Below are 20,063 nucleotides of genomic sequence, written 5' to 3'. Positions count from 1 at the left end.
TCGACATGAATTCTCATAAAACACTATGAAGAGATTACCAATGATTGTTTTTTCCTCAGCACATGAATATCACTATTCATGACAGTTCTAGCTAAAGAGGGAAGAATTATCCATGCAAAAGTTTTACCCGACTTTTCCCCAGCTGTCCTTGAGGCAAGTTCCACCATGATAACAGTATCCTAGTGTACATTCTACACCCCCACTAAAGTCTTTAGACCTGCATCCACATCTGCCTTGCACATCTGTGTCAACACCAACATATGACATTCCTCCAGACTTCACCAGAACCGGGTTGTCATTGACAACAAGTTTGTTAAAACAGCCTCCCTCGCATGTCTCAAAGCGGCACATGTCTATAGGAACCATGTCAATTTCGCCAGTGTTTGTTAAGTCCTCGTTTGTCAATGTATCTTGGAACTGAAAAAATAAAAAATAGCAAATTAATGAAGGAAATTTAAACAATGTTTTAAGACTATGTACTTAATATGACACTTTACTGATGACATTCCTTACAAAAGTGATACATTTATGCATGTTTCTGTTCTTCTAAATTTTTCTGTTCTTCTAAATTTAAATAATATATAATTTATTTATATTATTTATAATTATTGTTTGGTTTTTGCATTATCACATACTTCTTGTTTATTTGCCGTGACAATGCCGTCCATCCTGCTGCTCTGGTACCATGGTGAGCCATGGGCTGAGAACCGTACATCTGTGTGCGAGCTATTGCCCATCACACTGACAATCTGTACCTTCTCCACGTCTGTTCCACTGCTTGACCCGTACAGCTTCACTGCCAGCAGTTTGCGGAACTTTATGTACATGCTGTCACGGTAGTTTGTAGTTGAACCTGGCAGAAACGGCTGGTGCAGGAAATCAGATGGGCTTACTCCTGTACAAAAATAAATACTCATCATCAGAAAACAGTAATAAACAAAAATAACAAATAACTTTGCTCTTAATGATAAATCTAACTACTGCTCCATAAATTGTCATTTGTGTTGTAAATGACTACTGTTTTCAAATGATGTATTATAAAATTATGGCTTTATGTTTTACTTAATCAAACATGTGAATTTCAAATCAGGTGCATATTCTATAGCCTGTTAATTGACTACCCACAAGGAACCGACTGCAGTCATCAGCTATTTTGCATATATACTTTGACATATCACCATGAACTAACTACTAAAGATGCAGAATCATACCTCTCCAAGGCATCCATCCATACATGTACAGTTTGCATTGGCTTAACATCAACATACCAATTAAACAGTGTCAATTATGCTTACATGAACAGTACAGTTGCAATCCAATATCTTTGAAGTGCCAAAAAGCATTCTGATAAAACCTGTTTTTGGGGCAGGACAAATTGTTTTTTCATTGCAATGTGGCATTGAGAAAGTGATATTCTTAACTGATTAACAAGTACCCTCTGCTTAGTTCAATTGCAAACATTATTTACATAGTGGCTAACGGGCGACACACTATATCATCTTACCATTGATTCTGATAGATCCGGAGTTAAAGACAGCATCCTCAGTGACATACACAACGGTGATGCGGACATTGGTAGTGGTTGCAGGGCGAGTTGTCTGATCCTGAACGCTAACCTTTATGGAGAAACTCATTTCTGGAACCTTAGGCTTGAGGGTTATGTCACCTGTCGTGGGGTCAATCCTATGAAAAAGAAATATCTTTAAATTCATTTCAGGAAACACAAAAAGGTTGAAAATAGTTTTACTTCATGAGTCAATTTCTTTTGCAAATCGTCAATCTCACATTCAGAGGTTCTTACAATTTTGAAGTACAGTTGATTCAGTCTTTAAAGATTAATAAGAAATAAACATTAAGTTTAACAAAGTTCAAAAACATACTACAACAGTTCCTATTGCATGATTGAATACAAAATTATGTTTTTAACAAATGTTAAGATAAATATTAAAAGCAAAATGTGATTTAAATTCTTGTAATTGTTTTCTATAATCTTAACTTAAGTCTATTGTAATTGATATCAGGTTCCACTTACATAACAAATTTTCCAGAAACAGCTTCATTTTGAAGACTGAAGACTTTATCGTTATCATTGTCATCTAGATCAAAGTCATCCACAGTTCCAATCACAATGTTTCCGAACAAACCTGCAATAAAGTAACTCAGCTTTGTAAATGACTGATATTTTTCAACAGAATGAACTGGTATCATTAAATGCATGTCAAAGAGAATCCCTAAAGCTCCAACACTTTGCTGTTAACATGTTAGAAGAATGAGATATATATGTATGATTATCTGGCCTTTATATAGACAAGAGATGTTTGTCAAACAATATGCTCCCCCTAAGCACCATTTGTCAGGATTATTTGGACAATTGAATGAAATATGCATGGACAGAAATGAAAGCTGATTTGTGATTGTCATTGGATGCATTTGAGGCAGTTTTAATATTATGACCATTCAAAGCGTGAGGATAGTAGGTGCAGTTTTTAATCATGTTCAGATGGTGACTGATATTTGCAGATAGAAATTTATCCTCATAGCAGCAGGGAATAAGTAAATATGACCTAAATTTTAATGATGAATATGAAGTTATGAACTTGACCTTTGACTCTATGACCTAATGATCCATAGGAGTCATCAACTGGTCACCCCCAACCTTAATGTCAAGTTTGAGGGCCATGGGTGCAGGGAGTGTCGAGTTATCACACAGACAAGCTTTTTATGTTCATGGTCACTGTGACCTTGACCTTTGACCGACGACCCCCTAAAATCAAAAGGGGTCATCTACTGGTCAGGCCCAACCCCAAAGTCAAGTTTGTGGGCCAAGGGTGCAGGCATTGTTGAGTTATTATTCAAACCTTTTCCCGTTCGAGGTCACTGTGAGCTTAACCTTTGACCCGATGACTCCTAAAATCAATAGGGGTCATCTACTGGTCATGCCCAGCCTTAAAGTTTGATGATCATAGATCCATACATTGTTTAGATATCACTCGCAGAACTTTTGATATCCTTTTTGGGTTAAAGGTCACTGTGACTTTGACCTGATGACCCCTAAAATCAATAGAGGTCATCTACTGGTCAGACTCAACCTGCATGTCTTGTTTGATGACCTGACATCTAGGAATTGTTGAGTTATCACTCAGACAAGCTTTGGTCTACCAATTGACCAACCGACCGACCGACATGTGCAAAGCATTATACCCCTTCTTCTTGGAAGGGGGATATAATGATGATATGTGCTTGCACTTTTTAAAACAAAGATTATGTAAATAATTTTATGAAGACATTTTTTGAAAAGCATTCTGGTTAAACTTCTGAAGCTTATTTAAGCACATTTTATGGCAAACAACATACAGATATAGTTTACCTTTATAATTGTAAACAGTGATAAACTGGTTCCCATCATGATTAATGTTGTCATTTTCGTCAGTTATGTCGACATCTAGGAAGCGGATACCACACTGCTGGTCTTGCCGATTCATCCCGGCAACATCACACATTTTGACTGGCAATCTTACAACCTTCTCATTTTCGCGATCAAAGGTTCCAGTCACAGTAATTGTTGCACTTATTGCTACATTAGAATTGTAGGTATTTGTAAAACAGTGAACATTTTCATAACTTAATAAATTGTGATTAAATAAAATGCTACAATGTGATATGCAAATACTATTGATGTTTGCTTTCTGGGCGTAGAATATTGTGATGTAAACTGTAAAAACAAACAGTATTTTACATTGGGGTGAAAACTTCAATTACCTGTCATACTGAGAGTAAAGCGGTTTTCTTTCTCATTGTCTCGGCAGTTGGCTCCCTGTCTGCTGCAATCACACTGTGGGGAGGCACCCACTGCACTGCATTCAAGCTCGAATGAGAAAGGGGACCCGTTTCCTGGCCCGTCTGCATCAATTGCAGAGAACACAAGGAGTTGGTTCGCATTGTACTCCTTGTTTTCCATCAAAGAGGGTGTGTAGGTTTGGGCAAAGTCAGGGTAGTTGTCATTGACATCAAGCACTGACACTGTCAATGTTGCAGTTCCTGTATTCTGTGGGTAAGCTGGAAATGAAAACATTTTTAAATAAGAACTTGAAACAGGAATGAAGATAGTATCTGTTTGAAAGAAGATAACCGGGTATATAAAATTGTGTAAACACTGCTTTACAGATGTATTTTTAATAATCAATTCTAACAAAATCAGTATCTATAAAGCTTTCAAATAAAAGCTAATGTTGACCTTTTTGATGGATGAAATTATTTTGAATTATTTATTTGTTCTTAGTAAAGTGCTTACCATTTATATTGTCAATGGCCAGGATGTGCACAATGTGAACTTGGTGTGTTTCAAAGTCCAGGGGGTTTCTAATGAAAACTTCCCCATCCTGGTTTATTCTGAACCTGTTTGAGCGGTCTGAAGCCTGGGCTATATAGTATCTGTTGGAAGCGTATTAGAGAAATTACAAGTACAGCATCACAATGGTACTGGGTACTTATAACAAAGAAACTGTCATCGAATACAGGCAAATGACTCTTTAAATGACCCTCAACGGTTTAGTTTAATCAATTGATTTCAGTTTGTAATCAGCACAATAACATTATTTATGAAAACCTACTCAAAGTGACTGAAGTCTGGGTTGACATCTCTATCGGTGGCATTAAAATGAGCGATGGATTTTCCCACCTCCACGTCCTCTCTCAGTGTCACAGACTTCTGTGGTTCTACGAATTTCGGAACTTCGTCATTATAGTCTGTCACCTCGATCTCAATATACGTCTGGGCCCGGTGAGCCGGGTTCGAGTCGACGACATACGCCGTCAGGTTGAAGTTCCGTTGAAGGTTAGTCAGGTCATCATAATCCACAGCCTGTCATACAAGGATTGGTTATCATAACAGGCCAAGGGGAGAGATTAACATGTTGTACATCAATTGCACACTACAGCTCATTTTTCTACAAGCAACTTTAGTTTGTCTTTTGATTGTTACAAAACATGACATCAACATTTTTGAAACATCTTATAAGAGATATTCAATAGTTATACAAATACCAATTTAAACTTGATCAATAATGTAGATTTTTTTTGTAAATGAAGTCCTTTATATCTATTTCCACACAATTAGTAGTGTTTCATAATTTAGCCTCAACACAAGTGTGACCTATACCTGGAAGATGGTAAGAACACCCTGATTTTCCTCTCGGTCCTGCATCATCTTGAAATACTTGAATGAATCCTCATCCAGGGAGTACGTCAACTCTGCATTCACCCCAATGTCAGCATCATATGCCTGAATGCGCCCAAACTCATCTGGAAATTGCAAACAATATGTTTAAGAGAAACCAAAGGTTTAGTATCAAAAGTAGCTATTAAGGAATAATATAATGATGACATCATGTACCCCTGTGTTTTCTTTTAAACACATTTAAGCAATCAAACAAAATAATAGTTATGAATCTGCAATAATAAAGTTAAATTATATAAGGAAACAAGGATACCTCTCTGGTTTTCTGAGAAGACAAATTTGTATGACTGGTTGAAGAACGGGGCATTATCGTTGATGTCGGTGACCGTTATTGTCAGTGTTCCAGTTCCTGTCATGCTAGGATTTCCCTTATCCACGGCTTGCAGTGAGAGGTAGTACTTGTCCTGTGTCTCCCGGTCCAGCCTCGATATGGCACTCACGTCCTGTATCCTCAACTCGAAGTGAGGGTTTGTGGAGTCCGGAGTCTGACCCAGCAGGGAAAGGTCAAACTTGCTGTTGTCCAGGTTAGGGTCATCATAGTCTAAAACAGTAACTTTGCCAACCTGAACCACTGAAATATAAATTTGTTTAAAAGAAAATTAATATTGCATGACTGTGTATCATCATGATGAATAAAAAGAAAAACAAGAAACGCCGCAATGCAACGAAACCAGGTTTTTAATGATTGACAGAAAAACTTCATCCTGTGTCTGTTTTTCTATTTTTGGTAACAATGACCTTGACCCTAGGGACCCCAAATGCAATCCATTGAAAGATATCCATAAACTCTTCCTTTATACCAAGTTGTGTTAGGATATTTCAACCCTAACTTAAGTTACTCAGTTTCAACCATTTTTCTATTTTTAGTAACAGTGATCTTGACCTTGAATCTAGGGACCCCAAACGCAATCCCATGAAAGGTATCCATAAACTCTTCCTTTATACCTTGTTTGGTCAAGATATGTAGACCCTGACTAAAATTATTCAGTTTCAACTGTTTTTCTATTTTTAGTAACAGTGACCTTGACCTTGAATCTAGGGACCCCAAAACGCAATCCCATGTAAGTATCCATAAACTCTTCCTATATACCAAGTTTGGTCAAGATATGTCAACCCTAACTAAAGATATTCAGTTTGAACCCTTTTTCTATTTTTAGTAACAGTGACCTTGACCCTAGGGACCCCAAATGCAATCCCATGAAAGGTATCCATAAACTCTTCCTATAGACAAAGTTTGGTCAAGATATGTCAACCCTAACTAAAGTTATTCAGTTTCAACTGTTTTTCTATTTTCAGTAACAGTGACCTTGACCCTAGGGACCCCAAACGCAATCCCATGAAAGGTCTCCATAAACTCTTCCTGTACAACAAATTTAGTCAAGATATGTCATCCCTAACTTAAGTTATTCAGTTTCAACCATTTTTCTATTTTTAGTAACAGTGACCTTGACCCTAGGGACCCCAAATGCAATCCCATGAAAGGTATCCATAAACTCTTCCTATAGACAAAGTTTGGTCAAGATATGTCATCCCTAACTAAAGTTATTCAGTTTCAACCATTTTTCTATTTTTAGTAACAGTGACCTTGACCTTGACCCTAGGGACCCCAAATGCAATCCCATGAAAGGTATCCATAAACTCTTCCTGTACACCAAGTTTAGTCAAGATATGTCATCCCTAACTAAAGTAATTCAGTTTCAACTGTTTTTCTATTTTCAGTAACAGTGACCTTGACCTTGACCCTAGGGACCCCAAACGCAATCCCATGAAAGGTCTCCATAAACTCTTCCTATAGATTAAGTTTAGTCAAGATATGTCATCCCTAACTAAAGTTATTCAGTTTCAACCGTTTTTCTATTTTTAGTAACAGTGACCTTGACCTTGACCCTAGGGACCCCAAACGCAATCCCATGAAAGGTACCCATAAACTCTTTCTATAGACCAAGTTTGGTCAAGATATGTCAACCCTTACTAAAGTTATTAAGTTTCATAGGTGAGTTTGACGCCGCCCGGCCGCACGCCCGCCCAAACAACGACGTTCGCCATTGTAATAACCAGGTTTCACTATGTGAAAACCTGGTTAAAAACAGCTCAAATATCAGACTATTTCGTAATTCCATTAAAGAGAAAAACAATACATAGGTACTATGATATATCAAGACCACCAGTTGGACCAGATTGAAGAAGTATTAACCTGGATCCTGTTCCTCTTGCACACTCAGCTGCATATACTGGTCCAAAAAAACAGGGGCATTGTCATTCACATCAATGGGCTTCACTGTCACATCACCATAACCAATCAGTGGCCTCTGGTTTGCTGGGGCATCTGATACTTCTACAGTGAACTTGAATTCTGCTAACCCATTCGGATAGTCTCGATCAAGAGCTTTCTTTATTTTTAAGTCTCCTGTGTCTTGGCCAATCTCAAAGTACTGAGGTCCAATATCATCGGTGAATTTCAGATCGAAGAAGAAACTATTTACACCATTGTTGTCTTTATCAGTAGCATGAACCTGTAAATAGTCAAGGATGTATTCACATGTATCTTATAGGTCTTGGACAGTTCTGGTTCTAATTAGAATGTTATTACAATATATTGAAACTGCACAATTCCATACCACATTACGAATATAACTAGTTTTAGATGCAAACAATAGTGAAAAAAAAAAAGTTTTTACATTTAAAAGTGAGATAAGCTTTCTGATAAATTACATCATAACTGCTGAACAAGCCATGAAAAATGTGATCATTTAACTGTAAACAATTTAAAAAACAAGGAGAATACTCTTTAAAGTACAATCAAAAACGTATTAAATCAGAAACTATCAATCCACCAACCTTGACAAGAGTTTGGCCAACAACACTGAGGTCGTTTTCTGTGATGTTGTCAAATGTGTATGACTGAACAACTGGCGGGTTATCATTTACATCCATGATGTTTATTGTCACATTGGTACGTCCGGTGAACTTCAAGTCAAACACCTCAATGGCAAAAACATATCTCTGGAAAAGAAAAGCTTTTATCTAAAGAAGAAAGCCTCTGAAAGTGAGGGACTACTTTTGATAGTAGTGAGGGACTACTTGAGGTTTATAGATCTTTGACAACGAAAACAAATAGAAAAAATAGTACTTAGCGCTAGAGATTGAAAATCTGACAAAAACCAAATGTTCGAATAAAAAATCATACATTTTAATAATTATATAGAAGGATATATGTCTTATATGTACTTGTACGTACTATAAGCAATAATCAATTTTTGAGAACCAGAATCAATTATAAGCAATAATAACTTATTTTACCCCTAGCTAGAGCTTGGTACACTTATACTCTTGTAAAACCTCATTACATCTTGTATGGCCTTACCCTTTCTCCTTCGTCGTAGTCAAGGTCACCAGCCACAGTTATGTCCCCTGTCTGGGGAATGACGGAGAACGGTAGCGGCTTGCCAGAGTTTGGGTCCAGGATCCGGTACGTCATCACAGAATCTGGAACATTTACATTATCTTGAGTTAACCTCATGAAGGATCCTTATGATATTGCTTCCATACTGATCTAGAAGCCTTAGGAATGGTGCGTAACATTTGACACACCGTATTATATCATGTATAGGACGCTTACCCCTATATAAACAAACAATGTTTAGAGACTGGATATGATTGCTTTAACCAGTATTTATTCCAGTTAATAAAATTACTAATTTTAAATGCCTGATTAAAAAATTCAAGTACACTTGCTGCATACCTGAGTCTAGGTCTTTTGCTGATACCCTGGCCACAACTGTTCCAATCTGCATGTCTTCATTCGCATCAAATGTATACACTGATTTGTCAAAGTATGGTGCATTGTCATTTTCATCACCAATGATCACCTTCACCGTCACCTGACCTGCAAATGGAGTTTAATACCGTTTAATTTGCTCAATTTGTCTCTTCTTGTACGGAGATGTGTTCATCAAGATATTGTTTTACAGTTTTTTTCCAGCCCATTGGTTCCATTTTAGGTAAAACCTTATAAAATACACTCAATTGCATACATGATTGTAGAAGTTAAGAATATATTGTTGTGTAAAAACAAAGATATCATTTCAATTGCTATTTATCACCACATACTTCCTTTGTAAAACAATTTGCTGTGGCAAATGTGCCTGATTCTTTATACTACATTCATTTAATGAACATGAATAAAATTGGCAAGAACAGTTTCAAATGAAACAGTCAACTGATTCATTGACAACTGAAGCTCAACAAATACCTTTATGATCTTATGATTAATAAATGAGTCCATATAGTATTCACCACACTTCATGGTATCTCTGGTGTTTACCTGTATTGTGTTGTCCGTTAGGCAGGAAGGATGAGGGGGCAGCATCAACGGCCTCCACCTGGATTGTGTAAACTTCATTCTGCTCCCTGTCAATGTTTGCTCTAGTAGTCAATCTTCCTGATGTGGCATCTATTTGGAAGAAGCCACTGTCATCGGAGGTGATGCGGTACTCTTGAATCTGTAAAGGAAAATCATAAACATCACATTCATTATGTATATGTTTAAGATGACCCCCACAGTATAAAGAAGTCAAATGCAGAAATCTATCTTTAATATCCAGATATTGTAAATACCTGATTGTTTGGAGCGGTGCCATCATCATCTACCGCATTTATAGTGTCGACCAACTCCCCATCTTGAGGAGCATTTGTGTAGTCACCCTCCTGGATACGCAGTTCCAGGAAAGAGTTGTCAGGATTAATTCCGAGAAATCTTGGCTGATTATCGTTTACATCAGTGATAGTCACTGTGCTGATTTTGATGGCCTGCTGGTTTTCCACATCCTGGGGTAAAAAATCACAAACCATGTGAACTAAAGATGTTCATAGTGTTTCTATAAAATAAATACATTGCATTCAAATGCATCAACTACAACATCAATGAAAAGTGATAAATTCTATTTCTTTACAAAATTTGCATAACATATAATTTAAACATCATTCATTAGACTCATATAATTATCATTGTACTGAATATTGAAAGATTGTTAGTAAATGTTTTATACTCACAGTTGCCCTCAGCCTGACAATATACTGAGTAACTTTCTCATAGTCAAAGTCGTACAGATGTCGTAGTGATCCTGCCTGGATGCGACCATTCGAAGTTTGAGCAAATGTGTAGAAGAGTTTATCAAAGCTGTCTGTTACTCCAAAACTAAGGGTTGGCATTGCGGAGCTAGAATTTGCAGCAAAATTAATCAGAGCATTGGCCTTAATATGGTTTTCTGGTACGCTCACTTGGAAGCTGCTATCGGCCCCTAGCCATTTTGGGGGCTGGGCATCGGCATCTGTTATTAAGTTGATAACAACTGTTGCTGATGAAGACAGAGCAGGGTCGCCTTGATCGCGACCCATAACTTTCAGTACCAGTCGCTGAAAAACGAAAAATCAGTTGTTATCACTTGTAAAAAATGTTTGGCAGGCTGTACATAGTCATGTGCTACTGCCCTTTGAAAACCTTTTAGGCTTTCTGATAACAATTGACAATAACAAAGATGAGTTTGATACCTATGTAAACCTTTTACAACTTGAAAATAACCACTACTCAAAGCAGAAGATACTTGTATGACAAACAAAAAAAGTTTTCTATATATTTGAAAACAAGCATGTCTGAATTTCACATATAATACATAAATTATATCAAAACAACTTATTGTACGTGTACATGTAGATCATTTAATGTGATCACAGCCTACAGAATAAGATGCTAACTTGCTAAATATCTCATTATCATATTATTAATAAACACTGAGCTCAGTAGCTTTTCTCAATGTTTGGTTGGCAAATACCCTGAACTGAGTAGTAGCTAAAAGACAGAGCAGATTCTTTTGGCAAAGGTATTAAAATGGTCATTTCCATTGTTATCATATAACAGCCCAGAAACAAAACTATCTTCTCTATCACAAACTTTTTGTTGAACGAGTGTTTTTTTTTAGCAAAAGTAAACACTAGTTTTGATTTCACATCATGAAAAAAAAGTTAATTTAAACTAGAACTCCGCGTGTCGGATGTGTCGCCTGACGAATTATTTACTGTCGACATTATAGCTGTTAGATTGGCATTTTATTCATTTAGACAATGATGTTGCCATTTAACTTTCAATTGTAGGTGGCATTTGAACCCTCAATCAGATATACCTACGGAATAAGTTTCAGGTTGAAACCTCCTATAGTTTACGAGATATGCCACGGACAAAACCTAAGCAAGAAAATTAACAAAGGGCAATAACTCTAAAAATATGGCAGCAAGAGTAATGGTTCTTGTGCACTGCACTTGCCCTCAATGAGATCTATCTAGCTATGAAGTTTCAAGTTGATACCTCTTATATTCTTCAAGATATGCCCCGGACAAAACTTTAAGCATGAAAATTAACAAAGGGCAATAACTTTAAAACTAAGAAAGCAAGAGTTACTGTTATCGTGCACTGCACTTGCCCTCAATGAGATCTATCTAGCTATGAAGTCTCAAGTTGATACCTCTTATATTCTTCAAGATATGCCCCGGACAAAACTTTAAGCATGAAAATTAACAAAGGGCAATAACTTTAAAACTAAGAAATCAAGAGTTACTGTTATTGTGCACTGCACTTGCCCTCAATGAGATCTATCTAGCTATGAAGTTTCAAGTTGATACCTCTTATATTCTTCAAGATATGCCCCGGACAAAACTTTAAGCATGAAAATTAACAAAGGGCAATAATTTTAAAACTAAGAAAGCAAGAGTTACTGTTATTGTGCACTGCACTTGCCCTCCATGAGATCTATCTACATATGAAGTTTCAAGTTGATAACTCTTATATTCTACAAGATATGCCCCGGACAAAACTTTAAGCATGAAAAATAACAAAGGGCAATAACTTTAAAAATATGGAAGCAAGAGTAACAGTTCTTGTGCTCTGCACTTGCCCTCAATTAGATCTATCTACATATGAAGTTTCAAGTTGATACCACTAATAGTTTAGGAGATATACCCCGGACAAGCGAAAATGGGACGCGGACGCCGCCGCCGCCAACAAAAGTAACCCCTATATGTCGTCTTTTCAGGCGACACAAAAACTGTAAATAAATAAGACAACAAAAAATTCTCAAATTATTCTCCTGTCAAACAAATGAATAACGTACAGGTGTTTCTAGAGGGAGACTTTGGTTGACTTTGAAGCTGCCTATGTATTGTCCAGAGTCATCAAAACGAAAGTAACCTCCAGGATTATCAGTAAACGAATACACAATCTGTCCATTGACTCCAATATCAATATCCTTGGCTTCAACAAGCCCAGCAACTGTTCCAGGAAGGGCTGTCTTCAACACCGGAAAAACAAACTCAGATTCTGTAAACGTTGGTGGATTGTCATTGATATCATCCACCTGAATCAACAGTGGGCAGGTTCCATTTAGGCCACCTCCATCTGTCCCGATTATGTTCACAGCTATTTTCGTACTCCCTAGGGTTTCTCTGTCGATTGCTATCCTCGTGTATAAATCCCCCGTTGTGCTGTTTATCCTAAATTGGGATGCTGTGCCTTCACGAAGAGAATATGTCACATCTCCATTTCTGCCGAAGTCTGAATCTAGTGCAGTCACCTAAAAGGTCATCAGGTATATAACATCTATGCATGAATTTATGTTCATCCTAATTTCATAAGTCCCATTAAAGCAGCTTTAATTTAGGAAATCTAACCTTAATTTGCAGACATTTTTATTTGTCTTATCAGTTGCTTCAACTTTTCAAATAATTCAAATTATATTACTATATTCAACACATTGTTCATTCAACAATATAAGTTCAGACACATATATATACCTTAACTATGAATGCATCAGCTTGCTCTTCCTCGATGTGAGGTGTCAAACTTTGACAGTCAGGGAACCGAGGCCGGTTCTCATTATCGGTAAGGATGTTGACAGTGAGAGTACCGGTGCTGCTCCGTGTGGTGATACTTCCGCAACATGAGCCATCATCCACAGCGATCACCTTGAGCTGATACTCAAACTGTGTGATTGAACTCTGGGTTGAAGCTATGGTCTCTCGCAGTGTCACACTTCCTGTGCTTGTATCCAGGCGGAATTTTTGGTAAGCTAAAATGGATGTATTATGGTTTACGTACTGGAAAATTTGTACATGGCAATTTTAAGATTTAATTTAACTAGAATTCAATTATTATACAGAAAGGTCCATTATTCATGTTTGCAGACTTACTTTCAAGAAAGCTGTAGGTGATTCTATCACCATCAGCATCAGTGGCTTTGGCCAGATAGACATCAGAGCCGACTGCCGCATCATATCGCAAGCCAGACTGCATGTCGGCGGGGAACTCCGGAGACTCATCATTTACATTTGTCATAAATATCTGAACAGTAGCGCTTCCTGACCTAGGAATGTCCCCATCATCAGTGGCATAAATGTCAAAACCGTACAGCTTCACTGGCAACCGGTCATAATCAAGTATTCTGTAAAATTTGAATATGTTCGGTAACAATAATAGAATTGTTTCTCTAATCAATATATAATGGATGCTCATTTGCATTTACAACTGTACTTATGTAATAGTGTTGTATATTTCTAAACAAGAGGGCCATGATGGCCCTGTATCGCTCACCTGTAGCTTTGCTAAATAAAGTGAACATTCTGACCTATTATCATAAAGATCCAATGAAAAGTATGGCCCCTAGAGGCCACTCTTTTATTTGTCCCACTGACCTAGTTTTTTACCCCACATGACCCTATCAGTAGGCAATGCTTCAAACCAAATATTTAAGACCTAGTCCTTGTGGCTTCAGACAAGAAAATTTTAAAGTTTTTTCCTATATAAGCCTATGTAAAACTTGTGACACCCAGGGTGAGGCCTCTTTTCACCACAGGTGCACAAATTGAACAATCTTGGTAGCGGGCCACTAGGTTATGCCACATATAAAATGCCAATGTCTTGTTGGTTTAGACAAGAAGTTTTTTGTTCTATATAAGCCTATGCAAAACTTGTGACTCCCCCCAGGATAGGGCCTCTTCTCCCCAGGGGCATAAATTGAACAATCTTGGTAGAGGACCACTTGGTTATGATACATACCAAATATTGAATGCGTAGGCCTTGCATTTTCAGACAAGAAGATTTTTAAACACTTTCCTTATATAAGCCTATGTAAAACTTGTGACCCCCTAGGTGGGGCCTCTTATCACTTCAGGGGCATAATTTGAATAATCTCGGTAGAGAACCACAAGGTAAAGCTACATACCATATATCAAATGCCTAGGCCTTGTGGTTTTAGACAAGATTTTAAGTTTTCACTAAATAAGCCTATGTAAAACTTGCGACCCCCGGGCAGGGCCTCTTATCACTCCAGAGGCATAATTAGAACAATCTTGGTAGATGTCCATAAAGTAATTATACATGCCAAATATCAAAGCCCTAGGACTTCTAGTTTTGGAGAAGATTTGTTAAGTTTTCCATATCTAAGTCTATGTAAACCACGTGACCCGGGGCGGGGTCATTTTTGACCCCAGGGGCATAATTTGAACAATCTTGGTAGAGGTCCATTAGGTGATGCTACATATCAAATATCAAAGCTCTAGGCCTTGTGGTTTTGGAGGAGAATTTTTTTTAAGTTTTTCTTATCGGTTACCATGGCAACCAGAGTTTCGCATGGAATCCAAGTCTTTGAACAACTTTGGTAGAGCTTCATGCAAGGAACATCCCTGACCAAGTTGCATTGAGATTAGGCTAAAATTGTGACCTCTATTGTGTTCACAAGGTTTTTGTACTAATTGACCTAGTGACCTAGTTATTGACCGTGAATGACCCAATATCAAACTTGACCTACATTTTATAGCGATGATCATTCTGACCAAGTTGCATTGAGATTAGGCTAAAATTGTGACCTCTATTGTGTTCACAAGGTTTTTCTACTAATTGACCTAGTGACCTAGTTATTGACCGCGGATGACCCAATATCGAACTTGACCTAAATTTTATAGAGATGATCATTCTGACCAAGTTGCATTGAGATTAGGCTAAAATTGTGACCTCTAATGTGTTCACAAGGTATTTCTACTAATTGACCTACTGACCTAGTTTTTGACCCCAGATGACCCAATATCGAACTTGACCTAGATTTCATAGAGATGATCAGTCTGACCAATTTTTATAAAGATTAGGTCAAAATTGTGACCTCTATTGTGTTCACAAGGTTTTTTCTAATAATTGACCTAGTGACCTAGTTATTGACTGCGGATGACCCAATATCGAACTTGACCTAGATTTTATAGAGATGATTATTCTGACCAACTTGCATTGAGATTAGGCTAAAATTGTGACCTCTATTGTGTTCACAAGGTTTTTGTACTAATTGACCTAGTGACCTAGTTGTTGACCGCGGAAGACCCAATATCGAACTTGACCTACATTTTATAGAGATGATCATTCTGACCAAGTTGCATTGAGATTAGGCTAAAATTGTGACCTCTATTGTGTTCACAAGGTTTTTCTACTAATTGACCTAGTGACCTAGTTTTTGACCTGGGTTGACCCAATATGGAACTTGACCTAGCTTATGTTAAGATGATCATTCTGACCAAGTTTCATTAAGATAAGGCTAAAATTGTGACCTCTATTTTGTTCACAAGGTTTTTCTAATAATTGACCTAGTGACCTAGTTATTGACTGCGTATGACCCAATATCGAACTTGACCCAGATTTTATAGAGATGATCATTCTGACCAAGTTGCATTAAGATTAGCCTAAAATTGTGACCTCTATTGTGTTCACAAGGTTTTTGTACTAATTGACCTAGTGACCTAGTTATTGACCGCGGATGACCCAATATCGAACTTGACCTAGATTTTATAGAGATGATCAGTCTGACCAAGTTGCATTGAGATTAGGCTAAAATTGTGACCTCTATTGTGTTCACAAGGTTTTTGTACTAATTGACCTAGTGACCTAGTTATTGACGGTGAATGACCCAATATCAAACTTGACCTACATTTTACAGCGATGATCACTCTGACCAATTTGCATTGAGATTAGGCTAAAATTGTGACCTCTATTGTGTTCACAAGGTTTTTCTACTAATTGACCTAGTGACCTAGTTATTGACCGCGGATGACCCAATATCGAACTTGACCTAGATTTTATAGAGATGATCATTCTGACCAAGTTGCGTTGAGATTAGGCTAAAATTGTGACCTTTAATGTGTTCACAAGGTATTTCTACTAATTGACCTACTGACCTAGTTTTTGACCCCAGATGACCCAATATCGAACTTGACCTAGATTTCATAGAGATGATCAGTCTGACCAAGTTTCATAAAGATTAGGTCAAAATTGTGACCTCTGTTGTGTTCACAAGGTTTTTCTAATAATTGACCTAGTGACCTAGTTATTGACTGCGGATGACCCAATATCGAACTCGACCTAGATTTTATAGAGATGATCATTCTGACCAAGTTGCATTGAGATTAGGCTAAAATTGTGACCTCTATTGTGTTCACAAGGTTTTTGTACTAATTGACCTAGTGACCTAGTTGTTGACCGCGGATGACCCAATATCGAACTTGACCTACATTTTATAGAGATGATCATTCTGACCATGTTGCATTGAGATTAGGCTAAAATTGTGACCTCTGTTGTGTTCACAAGGTTTTTCTAATAATTGACCTAGTGACCTAGTTATTGACTGCGGATGACCCAATATCGAACTTGACCTAGATTTTATAGAGATGATTATTCTGACCAAGTTGCATTGAGATTAGGCTAAAATTGTGACCTCTATTGTGTTCACAAGGTTTTTGTACTAACTGACCTAGTGACCTAGTTGTTGACCGCGGATGACCCAATATCGAACTTGACCTACATTTTATAGAGATGATCATTCTGACCATGTTGCATTGAGATTAGGCTAAAATTGTGACCTCTATTGTGTTCACAATGTTTTTCTACTAATTGACCTAGTGACCTAATTATTGACCGCGGATGACCCAATATCGAATTTGACCTAGATTTTATAGAGATGACCATTCTGACCAAGTTGCATTGAGATTAGGCTAAAATTGTGACCTCTATTGTGTTCACAAGGTTTTTCTACTAATTGACCTAGTGACCTAGTTTTTGACCCCAGATGACCCAATATCGAACTTGACCTAGATTTTATAGAGATGATCAGTCTGACCAAGTTTCATAAAGATTAGGTCAAAATTGTGACCTCTATTGTGTTCACAAGCAATTGTGAACGGACGGTCGGACGGACGGACGGACGGACGGACAGACGACGGACGAAGAGTGATCACAAAAGCTCACCTTGTCACTACGTGACAGGTGAGCTAAAAAGATGGTACTACTAATAAGAGATTTAAAAAAAAAAGCTAAATGGCTTAGATGTGTTATCAAGGATGCTGAATGTTTGTGTTTGATAAAAAATACCTCATTTTTCTATCATCAATATGGATTGTATTGAGCTTATTTATTTTTTAACAAAATTCATATTAATACTAGAATTCTGCAAAATTTATGAACAAACCCTATTTTATGATGAATAAGAAAACATGCAAGATAATATAAAAGAGCAGAAGAGAGACACTCAGTTGTTTCAATGGTATAATTCTATACTGTTATTATTCTACTTTTTCATGTTGACATAGTAATTAGGATTTTAGTGTGTTGTGAAAAAATACTTGTAGTTTATATCAGAAAGGTTATTTTTAGAATAGTACTCAGGTACTGATCTAGTTGCTGAATGCCAAAGGAATGCAATCAAAACAACTCAGCCATCTCTGGCATTAAAGCTTAGAACATTTTTTGCCTTTTGCAAAATAAGTCAAGCATGATATATAGTGGATCACAATGGTCATATTATTTCAGTGGATTTCCATTTTTGTAACAGGTAGGTGAATTGACATAGGGCATATCTTTCCATGATATAAATACTGAAAAGTATGATTTTTTTTTAGTATTAATAGAAATCATTTCAATTTGTAGTACAAAAACCTTGTGCACTGATCACCTATCTAAAATGCTTCTTTTAGTTTTGTTCCCCTTAACTGAACAGCATTCAGTGTTTTTAGGAACAAAGTGAATGAAATTGATGTTCTACCTGTCACACCCATTTAGTTTCACTCTGCTGTATGTAATCCAATCAAATGTTTTATGGTGTGTCTTTTTGAACACTTTACTTTGTATACAACTTTAAAATGGTTTAAAATCTTAATCAAAACCCATCAGCTTCTCAAAAAAAGTAAAATTAAATATAAGTGTACTTTCTTATTATCTTTAATGGTATTTTTTTTAACAGAAAATCAATGACTAATTATGATATTATAAGTAATGATGTAACAGTATAAGCACATTATATACTGGGGATGAGAATGGTATCCTGTTTTATTTACATCTATGGTCCATATTCAATTGGTTTATAAACTAGTTAGTGCACAAATGACACCTACTTGTTAACAACAATGTTGGCAGTATATGGACTGGTTGTGTTTTCTGGATTCAGTGGTACAACTCTAAAGTGGTCGTTGTTAACAGAAAATGACATCTTTGTATTGAGGTCGCTATCTCTTGCAGTAACTGAAAATGACAATGTGCATCATTTTGCATTCTGTTGTAATTCACTGATGATATGCTCTTTAAAAATCGCAAATGGTATCAATTGTTGTTGTATTAAATGGTAAAAAATGGGTTCATAAACAATCAATAGCTTAATATCTGATCACGTTAACACTTTAAAGAAAAAGTGTACCAGTAAGTAGAACACTGCCAGTGGCAATATCTTCTCTGACATTCTCTTTCTTGTATGTTGAAATGGTAAAAGCTGGGTCAAATTCATTCTTGTCTGTGACATCAATTTCAAGCTGAAAAATAAGAAAAGTCGGTAATATATTTAGGAATCAGCAATATACAAAAATAAAGATGTCAATGTGAAAACAAAAATAAACAAAACTCAAATTTCAATTGGACAGGATCAAATTTTGTTTCCCTTCATCAATAAACTCCATCAAAACCATGGGCAGTAGACACAATTATTCTCGCCCTTATCATTAAATATGCCCAAGTTAGTATTGGCCAGTTATTTTTACACTCTAATTAAAACAGTCAGATATTCTACTCTTAGACTTAAGTAAGATCTAAGTTGTTTATTGAAAGCAGCCCCATGTTCTCTTTGAAAATTTCGACAGTACTGACTGTAGTGGTGCTGGTGAGGCCAGTACTGCCCTCTGTGGCCCGGATGGTGAGACTGTAGATCTGTGGGTTCGTCTCATAGTCCACCACCTGCTTCACGTGCAGGTCAGCATTGTAGACACCCCCAACAGATGAGTCCGACACCCGTGCCTCGAACATCTGGGACACCTGGCTGAACTCATCTAGAACTGCCAGAGATATGCTGTTGGGCTGGAAACTCTTCACTTTTATTCTATTCTGTGGTGTGGTTATCCTACAAATTAAATAAAAGAGTTTTAACAACAATTGTAGCCTGGTTCATTCATTATCTATACATACATGAAACCAAACAATGTTTGTATAGAACAAAACATCAAGCTGCTTGAATGTGATGCCAAAAAAGAATCCAAAACATAAATAAGTAAAAGTAACCAGAATACATAACGAACTATTGAAGAGACATACTCGTTCACATATTTAATGTTGGTGACCTTTTTTTTTAAAACTGAGTTATGGTCACTTGATTTACTTTTCTCAACAAACAGAAATTTGAACTGAATTACGTAGACCCAAGCCTGAACAAAGTGTTACTAATTTTTCGTTCCAGTCTTTAACATTTAAAGGAAAGCTCTATTTTGA

The 20,063-nt window shown here is 36.9% G+C and overlaps 1 protein-coding gene across 1 annotated transcript in view; it reads right to left on the bottom strand.

Annotated features, from left to right (window-relative positions):
• LOC128230554 (neural-cadherin-like) overlaps positions 1-20,063 on the bottom strand; it is a 33,019-nt gene that overhangs the window by 8,827 nt on the left and 4,129 nt on the right. The window contains exons 4-26 of the mRNA XM_052942941.1: positions 19,449-19,698; positions 19,006-19,117; positions 18,707-18,833; positions 13,475-13,725; positions 13,079-13,353; positions 12,400-12,858; positions 10,289-10,651; positions 9,854-10,063; positions 9,561-9,738; positions 8,979-9,122; positions 8,601-8,722; positions 8,075-8,239; positions 7,431-7,749; positions 5,490-5,807; positions 5,159-5,301; positions 4,611-4,861; positions 4,292-4,431; positions 3,760-4,056; positions 3,368-3,574; positions 2,033-2,144; positions 1,505-1,683; positions 636-895; positions 128-417 (exon numbers count right to left, since the gene is read on the bottom strand). Coding sequence (XP_052798901.1) covers positions 128-417; positions 636-895; positions 1,505-1,683; positions 2,033-2,144; positions 3,368-3,574; positions 3,760-4,056; positions 4,292-4,431; positions 4,611-4,861; positions 5,159-5,301; positions 5,490-5,807; positions 7,431-7,749; positions 8,075-8,239; positions 8,601-8,722; positions 8,979-9,122; positions 9,561-9,738; positions 9,854-10,063; positions 10,289-10,651; positions 12,400-12,858; positions 13,079-13,353; positions 13,475-13,725; positions 18,707-18,833; positions 19,006-19,117; positions 19,449-19,698 — 5,172 coding nt within the window. The remainder of the gene's footprint in view (positions 1-127; positions 418-635; positions 896-1,504; positions 1,684-2,032; positions 2,145-3,367; positions 3,575-3,759; positions 4,057-4,291; positions 4,432-4,610; positions 4,862-5,158; positions 5,302-5,489; positions 5,808-7,430; positions 7,750-8,074; positions 8,240-8,600; positions 8,723-8,978; positions 9,123-9,560; positions 9,739-9,853; positions 10,064-10,288; positions 10,652-12,399; positions 12,859-13,078; positions 13,354-13,474; positions 13,726-18,706; positions 18,834-19,005; positions 19,118-19,448; positions 19,699-20,063) is intronic.

The sequence above is a fragment of the Mya arenaria genome, chromosome 4, assembly GCF_026914265.1.
Source record: "Mya arenaria isolate MELC-2E11 chromosome 4, ASM2691426v1".
Taxonomy (NCBI): domain Eukaryota; kingdom Metazoa; phylum Mollusca; class Bivalvia; order Myida; family Myidae; genus Mya; species Mya arenaria.
This window is presented reverse-complemented; position numbering and strand designations above follow the sequence as displayed.